Source organism: Harpia harpyja, chromosome 1 (genome assembly GCF_026419915.1).
Source record: "Harpia harpyja isolate bHarHar1 chromosome 1, bHarHar1 primary haplotype, whole genome shotgun sequence".
Classification (NCBI taxonomy): domain Eukaryota; kingdom Metazoa; phylum Chordata; class Aves; order Accipitriformes; family Accipitridae; genus Harpia; species Harpia harpyja.
In genome coordinates, this window is record NC_068940.1 from 36,769,378 (window position 1) to 36,782,749 (window position 13,372).

Consider the following 13,372-nt stretch of genomic DNA (forward strand, 5'->3'; position numbering starts at 1 on the left):
GAATCTTAATGACATTTTCTTAAAGAAATGAAGTATTTCTGGAATTAAATATTTACATCCTGCATTTCAGAATTACTTCATGATAATATTTAAACCCAAGGAGAAAGACACACAAAAAAAAGGTGAATGAAAACTAGTCCAGAGTCAAGGAATGGTGACTGGTTTCATAGCCAGGTTGGTATTTCGTGCCTTAGCCCGCAGACAAGTTTTGTTGTCACCACCACATGTGCCAGCCAGAGACCCTTCCCAAAATCATATTCTTTCTCTGGACAAGATTATGAGACTGAACTTGGGTATCTTCTGAGCTTGTAGTAGGCAAGGATTTGCAATACCTAAGGTGATAAAATAAGGCAAAAATGATAAAGATGCTTGACCCAATGCTTGAAGACCTCAGGGAATCAGAATATCCACTCACCTTCCCATGCACTGCTGAGGTGGTGGGTGTAATCAGAAGTTCTGTTTTCATGCTTACAGTTTCCTCATTGTCCTCTGAAACATCTGACACCATTCACAGCCAGCACATCACCTTTGTTACAGATCTGTTTCTGTTTCTTTACCATGACTAATAACAGAATTATTTTCAAAACCATAAAGCAACACAGAAATAAAAGTGCCTTCTGGATGATATAAGCAAGTCAATTGGGAAAAAGATCATGGGGATTGCAATGATCTTCCAGTTTATTTGAATCTGGAGAAACATACTGTGCAGACAACGCACGACTTGAAACAAGCTGATTAATATATCTGAACACTTGAAGCTGACAGCCAAGTGATCTATGTACACCAGGCTTGGATGAAAGGAAGCCTAAAGAGAAATTCTGGGAACCCCTGGCCTCGGGATATTTCATTAATAATTAAGGAGAAGTTGACATTGCGCTTTTAGTGTTTTCACATCATGACAGTGTTAACAGCATTGCTGCTGTCACCAGCTGTGCTGGGGAGGAGCACGGTCTCTCTGAGCCTTGCAACAGGAGCTCCAGCCAGTCCCCAAACTGGTTTATGGTATCACCCTGTGTGAGCCTTTCACAACTCTTTGCTATCGCTTTCTCAAACTATAAAATAAGGACTTTTTTGCTGGTATTATGACAGCCTGTGGGAACCCCAGTTCCTGAAACCAAGTATTATTGGCTGAGGTGGTGTGAAAACTCAGAACAAAAAGCCTTTCCTGCTCCAGACACCCCCAGTCTGAGTGTGGGCTTAGTGACTCACGTAAGGGAGCAATAAATTGTGACAATAGGTTTAAAATATAAACACTTAGTCATTTGCACATTATCGAAGGATATTAAGATCCACTTTGACTACAGCAGTCATGTCATTAAATGTACTTTGTTTTTTTCTGCCGTTGTCGGAAAAATCCGTATTTGGAAGGGGTTTTTAGGTGTTCAGCACAGTCGTGATTTCTAACAACAGAGTGTCTGTGTTGGGCTGCCCTGCAGCCATAAAGTCAAGTATGTATTTGAACAGGTTTGGGTGGCCAGAATGCTCAAGACCAGAAAATATTTTGAGAACGGCTAGGAAGGTGGACTACTCCACCCCTCTGTGTGTTGGCACCCAGTGTTTGTGAGCACTCCCTGGGCTGATTACGGGCGGCAGAGGCAGGGGCAGAGCCGTGGGGCTGGGCGAGCAGCATCTCGCTCGGACCAGCTCCTGCTCCCAGGGGTGCTGGGTGCCCCAGCCGCCCTCCCCCAGGTAACTCCCGCTGCTGCTGTTGGTTTGGCTTTCCTTGGGTTTTGCTTTTGCTCTTCTTCAGCTGCCACTTCCATCCCACGCTTAAGCAGAGTCCTGCATGTGCTCTTGTGCTAAATGATCTTGGGAGCTCCTGCAAGTGCTTCGCTTATTTTGTCTGGGCTTTAAAGTGCCTGGTATAAATTTTCCCTTTCTCTGCACCGGGTTTTTCTGCAAAAGAACAGAAGAACAAAAAGATCAACTTTCTGACAGAGCGTTTCTACCAGCCAGGTTGGGATTGTTCACCTCTGCGGCACTGTTGAACTGGTCCCTCCCTGAAAGCCCAGGGTGTGAATGTTTGAACTATTTTGCTTTTCCCATTTGGCTACAATGCAGAGTGGCTGAAAGAAGTGTATTAAAAACTGCCCCTAGAGCCTTAAGGACTGTAATTCTGCATGTCCTGGATGCACGGGCAGCTGCCAGGTTGCTATTCATATTGTTCTTGGGTGTTCCTTGTTTGCTCTAGGTGAGTCATCTCAATCTTTCCTTCCCCTGTCCCTTCACTGCTGTCTATTGTGTGTCCGCTTCTCCTCCTTAGCCACTGACGATGCTCAGATGCATTTGTCCCCTGGTTTCATCACACCCAACACGTGTCTGAGTTATCTTTTTTCTGCAGGAGAGCAATTGAGAGCTGCACTGAAGGAAGGTAAGGAGACTTTCTAAAACTCTGTCCTATTGCTAGTCCTTCCTTGTCTCCAAGTGAATCAGAGCAGGAGCTTCTGCTTTTCTAGCTGGACACTGACACGTGCCCATGTTCACCTGTTTTCCGAGAGGCAGGAGAAAGGGCAGGGACAGTCTAAAGAGCTGAGGATCCAGTCCTTGCCCTGCGGCCATAATGGAGGCTGCTTTTTGCATGAATTAACGCATGCTAGGTCCTTCCTCTGCCTCTGGAATATACACAAGTTTATTTAAGTCTTTCCCCGACACCTGCAGAGTGGACATATCTATAATGAAATGAGTTGCAAAGAGAACTAAGTAAAGTTGATTATTTTTTCTGACATTTAAGTACAACATATGGCAAGTTTTAGTGAAGAATTAATTGTGTACTTTTTTTATTAATAGACACTGTGACACAGGCGATTGTAATATTCTAGGTTGGTCAGTACATTAGAAAGGTCAGGCTTATCTGGCTTTAGCCAGAGTACACAGTAGATCATGGATTTTGTCATAATTTTCTCTCATAGTTTTCAAAGTTTTTACCACTCTGCCAGGACCAAAACAATTGTTTTTGAGAGTGAGAGAAAAAGGAGAATTTTACCAAGCCTTGAGCTCATGCTCGGGGCACACTACAGTTCATCTAAAGTTAAAAAAATCTAAAAAATACAATTTTTCTTTTGGATTATTTTCTGCATTACAATAGAAGCAGTGGAGCATAATTTGGGAAAGGAACTGTTTCAGAGCTGTGTCTGATCTGGAGGCTGGTAGTTCATGTTCCTTTTTAAACCAGTCAGGCTGCATTCTAGCTGGTCTGAATTAGCCCCCCCGCAGGGATAATAAGCTTGAAACTTAATTAAAAAAACTGTATCTAGAAAGGAAACCTAAGGATGAGAATGAGCTTAATCCCATTCCTCTCTACTTCTAAGGGTTTTCTTCTCATTTTGAAAAAAGTTCTTGCATCAGGATCATCTCTTTTCCTTTCTCAGTCTCTGAAAATTGTCTTGTCTCTGTAAATGTTGTCAAATCTCCTCTCATAAAATAGGCATCTTGTCAACAACACCTCCCAGGTCTAGTGGAGGTTTGCTCCATACTCACAGCTTACTACAGAGACCAGCTTTGTGCTTTTCAGACATAGAACGAAGGACACAAATAGGTCCTGCCTGGTGATTGTACCACTAATAAATCACCATGATTAATAACCAAGACAAACGAAAACCACCCAATGGAGACTCGAAGTCAGCATCCCAAGAGATAGCGTAGGGTTCCCAGCTGGACAGAGGTCCTCAGTGATTGACAATGTCTGATTCTGCCCACTAGAAACAAGCATGTGGCCAGATCCTGAGAGTTCCCCAAGACTCGCAGTTCTCAGGCAAGTCCCTGCACACTGGGAGTCCTCAGCATCTTTTTACAAATCTGTTTGCTTGTGAGGATTTTAGCTGGGTGCCAAGATGGGGCTTGGTGCTTAGCTTTTGGCAGCCCACATTCAAAATGGTAGTCTTCGTAAACTCATTGGTGAAAAAAGACACCAAGTGAGAGCTTTGTGGGAGCCCCTTATTTTTCAGAAAACCTCGTTGGCTCCACATTTAGTAATTTTAGCTTCAACAGAAGGTGTTTCAAATGAGAGAAAAATGGATTTGTTCATATAAACTAGAGGCCTGAACACTTTGGGAAAAACGTAACCATTTTATGTTAATGACAGAATTGGAGTAGCTCGTTTATGCAGCTCTAGAGCCATATATGAGTGCAATCAGGTGCAATAGTCTTTACAGCAGCAATTTCTAGATGCAATGGCAGCAACGAATAGCTGTGACATTACTTGCTTGGCAACTTGAAACTCTGCCAATGTGATACCATTTTGTATGTGTGTATTATCACTTCTGCTGATACTCAGTTTTGTCTATAGGTGGCAGTGACCTTTCATTTTTTCTTTAAAATAGGGCAGAAGCACACACATACGTATCTTCCTAATTTTACTGAAGGATCTGGGCCAGGACTGTGAGACTGTGTGGTTGACTGAGCTCTGTACCCAGAGGAATGGACACAGACTTGTCACCTTTCTTCAGTAGCCACTTTGCCCCAGAGCATGCCAAACGTGCAGTTGTAATACCGCTCATACAGTGTAAAACTCAGTGCAATACAATAATCAATTACTGTTGCAAGGAAGGAAAAAGTCTGAAGACATATTATATATGTGCATGGTGGAGAACTGCATTTGGTGTTTTGGGATCATATTCCCCAGAGGGTTATGTAGCAAGTTTGTCCCATTTTTAGCAAAAATAGCCTCCAAGTCTTGTCCAGCTTTCTATGCAAGAGAAGGTTCTGGTGAGTGAAAATCTTTAAAAATTCCACATGACCACTGTGTGTGTTTTATTTCAGTGAGAATTATAAACTTCACTGTAGAGAATGGGTAATCTCTCCTAGAGCAACCTATGCCAGAGACCAGAGCCTGTGATCTCTGCTCTGTATCAGTTAAAGATAACTCACCTGACGTGAGTAGAGTTGCATCAACAGGAAACTGGAGCAATTGAGAATAAAGCTACAAATCATTGTCAAAATAAATAAATAAAAAAAAGGAATTTGTTTCTCTCACTCCCTGTAGATATGTACTGATTTGACAGCACATGTGAAAAAGGAGGCACGTAACCTGCAAATACTCCATCCTCTGCTTAAGTTGTCTCCTGGCATAAACCAGGCGGCCTTGTAAATGGAAAACAAAAGTAAATCCTGCAGATTCAACCAGATTTACCATCGAGACTAAGCAGTAGGATTTGAATCTTGTTTTCTTCTCTTCCGATAGGATAATGCTTAAAGTTGCTAGGAAACAGAATTACATAGCAAGGACAAGAGGCCATTGTACATCCATGGGGAAATGTTGGCTGTTTTCCACCATAAATCAGAAGTTCTGATTTATAGTGGAAATATCAGCTGAGAAGATAAAAACCCTGTAAAATAACTCTGCACTCCGAAATCAAGGCTCAGTCCTACAGCCACTATTTATGCAGCCATTCTCAGCAGCACACCACTGCAGTTCATGTTTCAGCATCAGTGGGGGCCGTTCAGCGCAGCATTAGGCACTTCGCAGAGAACAATAACCATCTCTGGAGGGAGGCCCAGCTTAGCTGCAGCACAAAATAGAAGCCAGATCTGGACCATCCCTGTAAAGCAAAGGTTTGTAGATTGAGGTTAGGAAAAAACCACAACCAGCTTGAGCTCTGTAAATAGTAACTGGAAGCAGACACCTGGGGCTGTGGGCTGAAAGGAGAGCTGCTCCCAGTTCTTGCATTCAAATTCTAGTGAGCAAGATTTAGCAAAACTACTCTTTTCCTTCTTTTCTCCAATTGCCAAGGGTTGTTTAATTAAAACACTAAAGAAGTTGCTCTCATCCTTACCTCAGCACCTTCACTGATTCATACAGGCATAAACCAGAGCAATAATAAAACAGAAGAGCACTTGGTACCCGTGGTGGCTGTGCAGGACATCCAACAGGAAGAGCACTGAGGCTGGAGCTGGCTCCAGCCCTCTGCCTTCCTCTCTTTGGAGACCTTACTCCTTCAAGGTGTGCCTTAGAATAGTTTCTCCTTATTGTTTATCTGTGTAGTTTTAACAGTATATATACATATATATCCTGAGCCGAAGACAATAGGAACCTTCCTCTTGACTTCAGTCTGATTTGCCCTTCAACCATGTTGCAGGGAGTGTGTTTGGTCTTGTCGTGGTCTAACCCCAGCCAGCAACTGAGCACCATGCAGCTGCTCGCTCACTTCCCCCCCACCCAGTGGGATGGGGGAGAGAATCAGGAAAAAAAAAGTAAAACTCATGGGTTGAGATAAGAACAGTTTAATAGGACAGAAAGGAAGAAACTAATAATGATAATAATACCAAAAATGAAATGGCAATAATAATAATAATAATAGGAATATACAAAATAAGTGATGCACAATGCAATTGTTCACCACTCACCAATTGATGCCCAGTTAGTTCCCCAGCAGCAATCTGTCCCCCCCCAGCCAAGTCCCCCCAGTTTATATACTGGGCATGACATCCCATGGTATGGAGTATACTTTTGGCCAGTTTGGGTTAGCTGCCCTGGCTGTGTCCCCTCCCAACTTCTTGTGCCCCTCCAGCCTTCTCGCTGGCTGGGCATGAGAAGCTGAAAAATCCTTGACTTAGTATAAACACTACTTGGCAGCACCTGAAAACATCAGTGTGTTATCAACATTATTCTCATACTAAATCCAAAAATAACACCATACCAGCTACTAGGAAGAAGATTAACTCTCCCAGCCAAAACCAGGACAGGCCCCAAAGAATTTACAGTCCTAAAGCATAGCAAGCTCAGAGGGTACATAAATGTATTTTAAATTAAGAGGAAAAGAAAAGAAAAAAACAAAACCAAAAAACCCAACAGGTTTGTGTGTACTCGTACACAGCAAAAAGGCTAAAATTGAATCAAATACATTGCTCCTGAACCAAAGTTTAAAGAAATCAGAACAGTTTCACTAAGTGTTGAATTGTCTATGGACTAATAGTCATTAACTAGCTAAGATTATGCCTGTATTGTAGTGAGAGCCGTGACTCCAGTAGGTGTGAACATAAGCAAGCCATTTTAAACTAAATAGTTTGGGTATCAGTAGTGCTGCACCTGTGACAACACAAGATGCTCAAAAAACACCTCCAGGACCACAGACAAATGCTGTGGTGGCTGGTTCATGTTGCCTCTGACTTGCCGCAGCTACAGTCTTGGCAGTGCTTGAACTAGCCAAGAAAATGTAGCTGGGTTACTTCTGTGAGCTGCAGTTGACTGGCAAAGCTGTCTAGAGCAAGCCAAATACTTCCACAGCCACAGGTGAGAATTTTCCCCAGAGGTTTTGTTATACATAACTGCAGGACATAGAGGGCCTAATTTTTCAGAGTTTACATGCATGATATCTTTACATGCTGCCTCTTTTTTCTCTTCTTTTTTTTTTTAAATAAAACCCAAGCAAAAATATAAATCCCCACCAAGCTGCTGTAATTTATTCATATATTTTGGTCGTCTTCTCTTTATTCTGCTGCTAACTCCATCTTATTATCTACTGAGTCCTAACAAATGCTGCAGGTGTGACTGCATCCAGTTTTCCTCAACAAACAAGAAAAGTTTGTTAGCTTGTACCGTTTTTAGTGAGGAGCTGCAAGCCCCTGTGCTTAACTGGGTTTGAGAAAGCCTGGTTGGTGGAGACTGATGACTAGGGCAGGTACCTTTGGGAAAGGAGCTGGGGCTCATTAGGAATTTAAACAGCCTGTCAAAGTCTGTCACCATTGGCTGTTTCTTAATTTGAATTAGGTGACAAATTCATACTAATGAGAAGGAAGGGGCTATTTGGGGTTTTTTTCCTCTATCTTACAGGAACTATGGGGAATACAATGAGTGTCCCAGAGGAAGCTGAAGAAGACGATATGTGCACAGTAAAGAGCTATCAGGTAAGCAAGAACTGCCCACTCTCACCTTCCCTGGCTATTGCATATTGCAGTTTTTAAATCCCATGATGTATCTGGTCCTAAGAACTGTATTATTTGCTATTTCAGGCTCTATCTGAATCTCCTGACAGTATTAAAAATGGATCTGCAGCATTTGTTCAGACTCATTCTCCTGCAATGAACGGTGAAGGTATGTACTGGGAAAGGGTGGCATATTTGCACTTCTTTTGCCACCAGACAGGTAGAGAGGTTTATAGTGGAGCAACAATAAATATTGGTGCATGGTCTCAAATTAAGATGAACCCATGTTTCAACTCTTAGTTGTGAATCAGTAGATGTGGCTTTTCAGATGCTTGAAAGTTTAAAGATAACAAAAAGTAAAATAGGAAAACATTTTCAAAGTACTCTGGAAGCTGTTTGTTTAATTGTTCTAAGAATTTTGTTCTGCATCTGGTCCACAAAAAGTGGTTTTATGGACTGAAGATTTTGGTTAGCATGAAGTTTTACAGGGCAGGAGTGGTTTGGCACTGGTCCCTTTCAGGTTGCTGCACAAACCTCAGGGTGTCCTGTGATAAACTACATCTGCCTGGGCTCTGGTGGAAATAGTGCCTCCAACAAGCCTTGGAGGAATTGTTGCTGCAAGGAGCACAAATTGGAGCTCTTGAAAGGGGCATGATGTAGCAATGGCACCAATGCAAGGATCAGTGGCCTGTTAGTGAGGTTTTGTGTTTGTGGGGGACACAATGAAATGCTGGTTTGCAGACTGGAGTAAGAGAGAAGTTCATGTGTTGGAAGGGAGAGCAAGTTGTCTTTAAATAATGTCATGGCATCCCTGCAGCCAGCAGGGAGTTACCAAGTGATGATGTTGTGCTCAGATGCCAGATTGAAATATCCACTGGTGGGGAAACTGATAGTCTGGAGCCAGTGTAGGAGACTATAAAAAAAAAAAAAAAATGGGGGGGGGAGGAGGACTGAATGCATTAAAAAGTAAACTTAGGTAGGCTAGAAACTGAATTTGTTGAGCTTTAAAATATTCCCCAACTACTGTGGAAAAGTAACCTTTGTGAGGCAAATGTTTGTGCTGTCGATCAGGCTGCTTTGCCAAACCCATTCTCTGGTCACGGTGGGCACAACTCTGGCACTATACAGAAACTGGGCTGTTTATATGGAGAGCCCCTATAATTTTCTATTTATAAAAGAAATCAACAATGTGCCGTAGACTTAAGGGTCTATCCCCAAATTGCCTAATAGTGATGCCTGAAGTTAGGCAGGCTAGAACAGTACAAAGCTTTGCAGAAAAGGAGTAACTTGGGATGGATAGAGGAGCTAAGACAGTAATGGGCCGGCAAAATGACTACTGTATTGCTCTAGGTAATGCTGAGCCGCTTACCATTGAGCTCAATGCGTCTCACTTGATTTAAGTTTTGTAAGGAGCTTGAGGAAGGTGTTTCAAGGGATACCTGAGGTTGGCACAACAGGAGTTCACCCTGCTGATCTGGCATTTTACCTACATGACTCTAAGGGGTGCTTACCAAGTGCCCCAGGTTGTTACCATATTGAGTGTAGGAAAGGGTGATGGAATCATGCAAGCCCAAAAGAAATGTATTAGTATAAATTATTTAAAGCACAGAGTAATATTGTATTAAGTTGAAAAAGGGAAAAAGAAGGGAGTAGGAAGCTGGTTTGGGGGGACTTATTTTAGTGACTGCAATAAAAGACATTCTTTTGAAACCTTCTGCATGCACTTGGCCTTCTGGGGTGTTTTGCGCAGTTTAATAAAACTTTACAAAATTCTTTGCAAGCTGGTTACAAAAAAATGAAATAAAATTTAAAATAAAATCCAGGTCCTAGCTACATGTTCTCATCCACAGGAACGTAAAATCTTAGGAACCACCTCTGCGTTTTTTTGTGAAGCCATATTTCTGATACTTTCAGTAGCAATTATACCTGCTGTGAGGTTGTTACAACATAATTGCCTCTGGACCTGAGGTTTTGCAGTGAAATGCCACTTCTGATCCTAAGCTGGGCCTTAGTGGTACCTTTCATATAGGGAAACCTACCTTGCCCTCATTTTAGAGGTAGTAGACTCTCTTGAAGAGAGCAGAGCATGTCTAATCTGCAGTGAGATCTTTGTAAACAAAATTTAACTGTGTCAACTGCACGTGTTTGAATTCCAGAGAACTTGGGTTATAGCACAGTAATTTATAGAGCTAGATAAGTGACAGCTGGGGATGCAGCATGGCTGATGTTATTACCAAGAGGTCAGTCCTATTTACCAGAATTTATTCAAATTGTGTCACAAGACTGATGTTGTAATCCTGACTACCTCTTTCCTGTTACTGTTATAGGATATATTAGATATAACTCGAGTACTGCCAGGGCAACTAGAGCGTGGGGGGTGATGACAACTTGTTTCTCTTTCTCTGTACACTAATGAAATAAAATCGATATGCCCCTATTAGGTATAAACTGTGGGTGTTAGAAATTGCATAGTTGGTGGGGGTATGGGTAAATTGCTACTCAGTAAGGACATCCCATTTCAGACCTATTTGGGTGGTGGTCATAGCAGGACAGCAACCAAGTTTTGGAGTGATCACACCAGTGGCAGGCTGGACCCTGGGCTCCCCATGGAAAGATGCCTGTCAGCACCTGAGCTCCACTTCCAGTGCTGACATCTTGAAAATCTGGTGTGAACTACATGGCCTGAGCATTAAAAATTTAGCTCCAAGTAGTTTTGAAAAGTTATCTCCCAATATTCATGGGTAATTGCTCTCATCTACAGATGTGTGTCTCTTCTCACCTTTCAGCACCTCATTAATTTCTCCTTCCACCTCTTGTTGGCTTTGGAGCCTTTTTCTGCAGCACTCATTTGGAGCAGTGTTGCTTCAGCTCACATCTTTGCAGATTCAGCCACATTAATTTTACCAGTGTTTTCCTTGCATTGGGTTTCTTTCTGTTTTCAGAATACAATTAAACCCAACAATTTTATCCAATCTCTGTGAGGAAAGAAAATATTATTTTATTATTCATTGTTAAAAGAACCCCCTCAGCCTGTTACATCCAGTTGAAAAAAATCTAAGCTTAGACAAAAATAATCAAAGACTGGTATGGCAATATGCAGATGGTACTGATTACAGTTTAGAATCTCTGTTCCATGGCTAATTTCCTAATGCCATCAAGCTATAATAAGTCAGTTTAAACAGTTGCCTACTAGAAAATAAAAGCCTGTAGCTGTGTGTTTCTGCTGGTTTACACCAGCAGATTTCTGGGAAGTAAATAAAAGCCAGATGATTTACACTGTCTGAAGACCTAGAAAATAAGTGTACATTTTACTCTTAATATATAAAATGAAGCATATGGCATTGTTTTACTTAAGTGGATTACCTAATTAATGCAATTACTAAATCAGTTTAAGTAGCAAGTTGAAAAATTGAACTGTCTTGTGTGATATTACTTATATTTTAACTTTATTAATGTTTAAAAAGCAGTTAAAATCATTAACTACTTAGATATGACTGAAATCTCCCTGGTTTGTGTAATGTAATCAAGGTCTTGCTGAAATAAAAGTGCAAGTGCTGTTTGGACATAGAAGTTGTTCCTATAGAAAATGCAGTTGATAGTATTTCTAAAATTAAATAATGCAAGAAATAGTATTGTAATCTATTTTATGGTCATAAAGTGAGCACTTCTGGAGAAGACAAAAGAGCTGCAAAAAAGGCAAGTGGAGCAAGAGGATTTTATTAATAGTGTTAGATGTATGTTTGTGGTCTTTGTCTTGTTAGTTTGCATTTCTGTGATTGCCAGTGATCTGACCATGTGCTGTGCATTAAATGGTATAGCTGATAAATGAGTCTATGAAATCTATATCTGCCAATATAATGAAAAAAGAATCCAGAGAGTTAACTTAATATGACCAAAGGAAGTAATGTTATTTGGAAGAGCCCCGTCACCATCTGCTTCACATCTGGGTGAGAAGATTGGCGACTGGTTCCCTACATTTGCTGCTTCTGCTCAAACAGGCTGACAGATGTGTGGACTTAGGGATTCTTTCCATGACTTGCCTTTCCTGCTCCTAGTGATTATCAGGGCTGCAGACATTGTACCGAGTGCCAGCATCCATCTTCTCTTCCTGTAATGCCATTTAAAGAGTAGTGGTGCCCTTACTGCTACTTCATGACATGTTGCTTTGCAAGCAAAAGGATAGCATATTTGATCCTGACTTTTCCTAATGTTTTGTGTTGGCCTTTTTGAACTTTAACTAATATAAGTACTTGGCAGACAACAGGTACGGGGAAGAAGGCCAGAACTAAAAGCCATATATCTCTGAGATTTGCACTACATAGAGCAGAAATGTATCAAGAGGACAAAATGGGGAAAAAAATTGTTTGTATTTGGGTGGCAATTACATGCAGATGAAAACAATGACCTGCTCATAAAAAGAAATATTACACAAGGAAGAAAAGTTCAGTTAAGATGCAACTCCTTTATTCCAGAGGATAAATCTGATTCAGCAAAATCTGCTACTAGCCAGTATCTAACAGAAAGGGTGTATTGCAATAACTGTGTGCCTGTAAGGTGTGAAACACAAGGCATTTTAGTTTTGTTTGTGGTTTGGGGTTTGGTTTTTTTTTTTTTTTGAAGAATGATCATTACTATTCTTGCTGCTAGCTTCTCTCCATTTTCATTAATTCCAGTAAATCTGTTGGGTAAACAACAATGCTATTTAACAGTGAAAGAAAATTATTCTTAGAACATAAATGTACTGGCAACTTTATTTGCATGGGATAGTTGAGCAAGATTGCAAAATAATTTTAGTATCTTTTTTCATAAGAAAGGGGGAAAATGTCTTATTTTGGAATTCTTTAATGCTCCTGAAAACTCAGACTTGCCACAACAGTTTTTTGGGGTCTCCCGCACAAACACAAGGTATACTTGGGAGATCTGAAAGTTCTACATCTACTGTAGCATTATGATACCAACTCAGTTCTAAATAACAGAAGGAAAAAATTAACCTACACAATATCTGTAAAAATATATCAGAGATGTAAATTAGAAAACTAGCTTTTTGTTGCTAGGTATTTAGATTTTTAAGCCTAGTATTTGCTACAGTAATTCATTCAGGGCTATTATAATCCATTGTGTTGGCCTACACTGATGGACTTCAGTGCCAAATGTTGCCCTGTAGCCCGTAATGGCTCCTTCCTGGCCATTAAAATCCACTGTCTCCATGATTATCTGAACTCCAGGGAACAAGATAATGCTGTGGTACTATAAATACATTGCTAAGCAAAATATCTGTTTGTAACTGGTTTGTTTTCAAAATAGTCAAAGATGTTAAAACTGTATTTGTAGCTAATGGCTTGTTTGGTTTAAAAAAACAAAAACAAAACTGACTTTTTTTTTCTATTGTCAAAAGCAACATCATCAGAAAAGATTTTCTCCTAGCATTTATTTTAATGCATGTTCACATGCTAGTGGCCTACAGGAGGAGATATGTATGCTGAAGACCTTGCCAATTCAAGTTGTTCCTCAT

At 40.9% G+C, this 13,372-nt stretch overlaps 1 protein-coding gene across 4 annotated transcripts in view; it reads left to right on the plus strand.

The window, feature by feature from the left end:
• Positions 1 to 2,279: 2,279 nt before the first annotated feature.
• BCAS1 (brain enriched myelin associated protein 1) overlaps positions 2,280 to 13,372 on the plus strand; it is a 57,017-nt gene continuing 45,924 nt past the window's right edge. For all 4 annotated transcript variants that reach the window (XM_052787194.1, XM_052787204.1, XM_052787223.1 and 1 more), the window contains exons 1-3: positions 2,280 to 2,371; positions 7,769 to 7,842; positions 7,948 to 8,029. In XM_052787194.1, coding sequence (XP_052643154.1) covers positions 2,281 to 2,371; positions 7,769 to 7,842; positions 7,948 to 8,029 — 247 coding nt within the window. In that variant the 5' untranslated portion in view covers position 2,280. The remainder of the gene's footprint in view (positions 2,372 to 7,768; positions 7,843 to 7,947; positions 8,030 to 13,372) is intronic.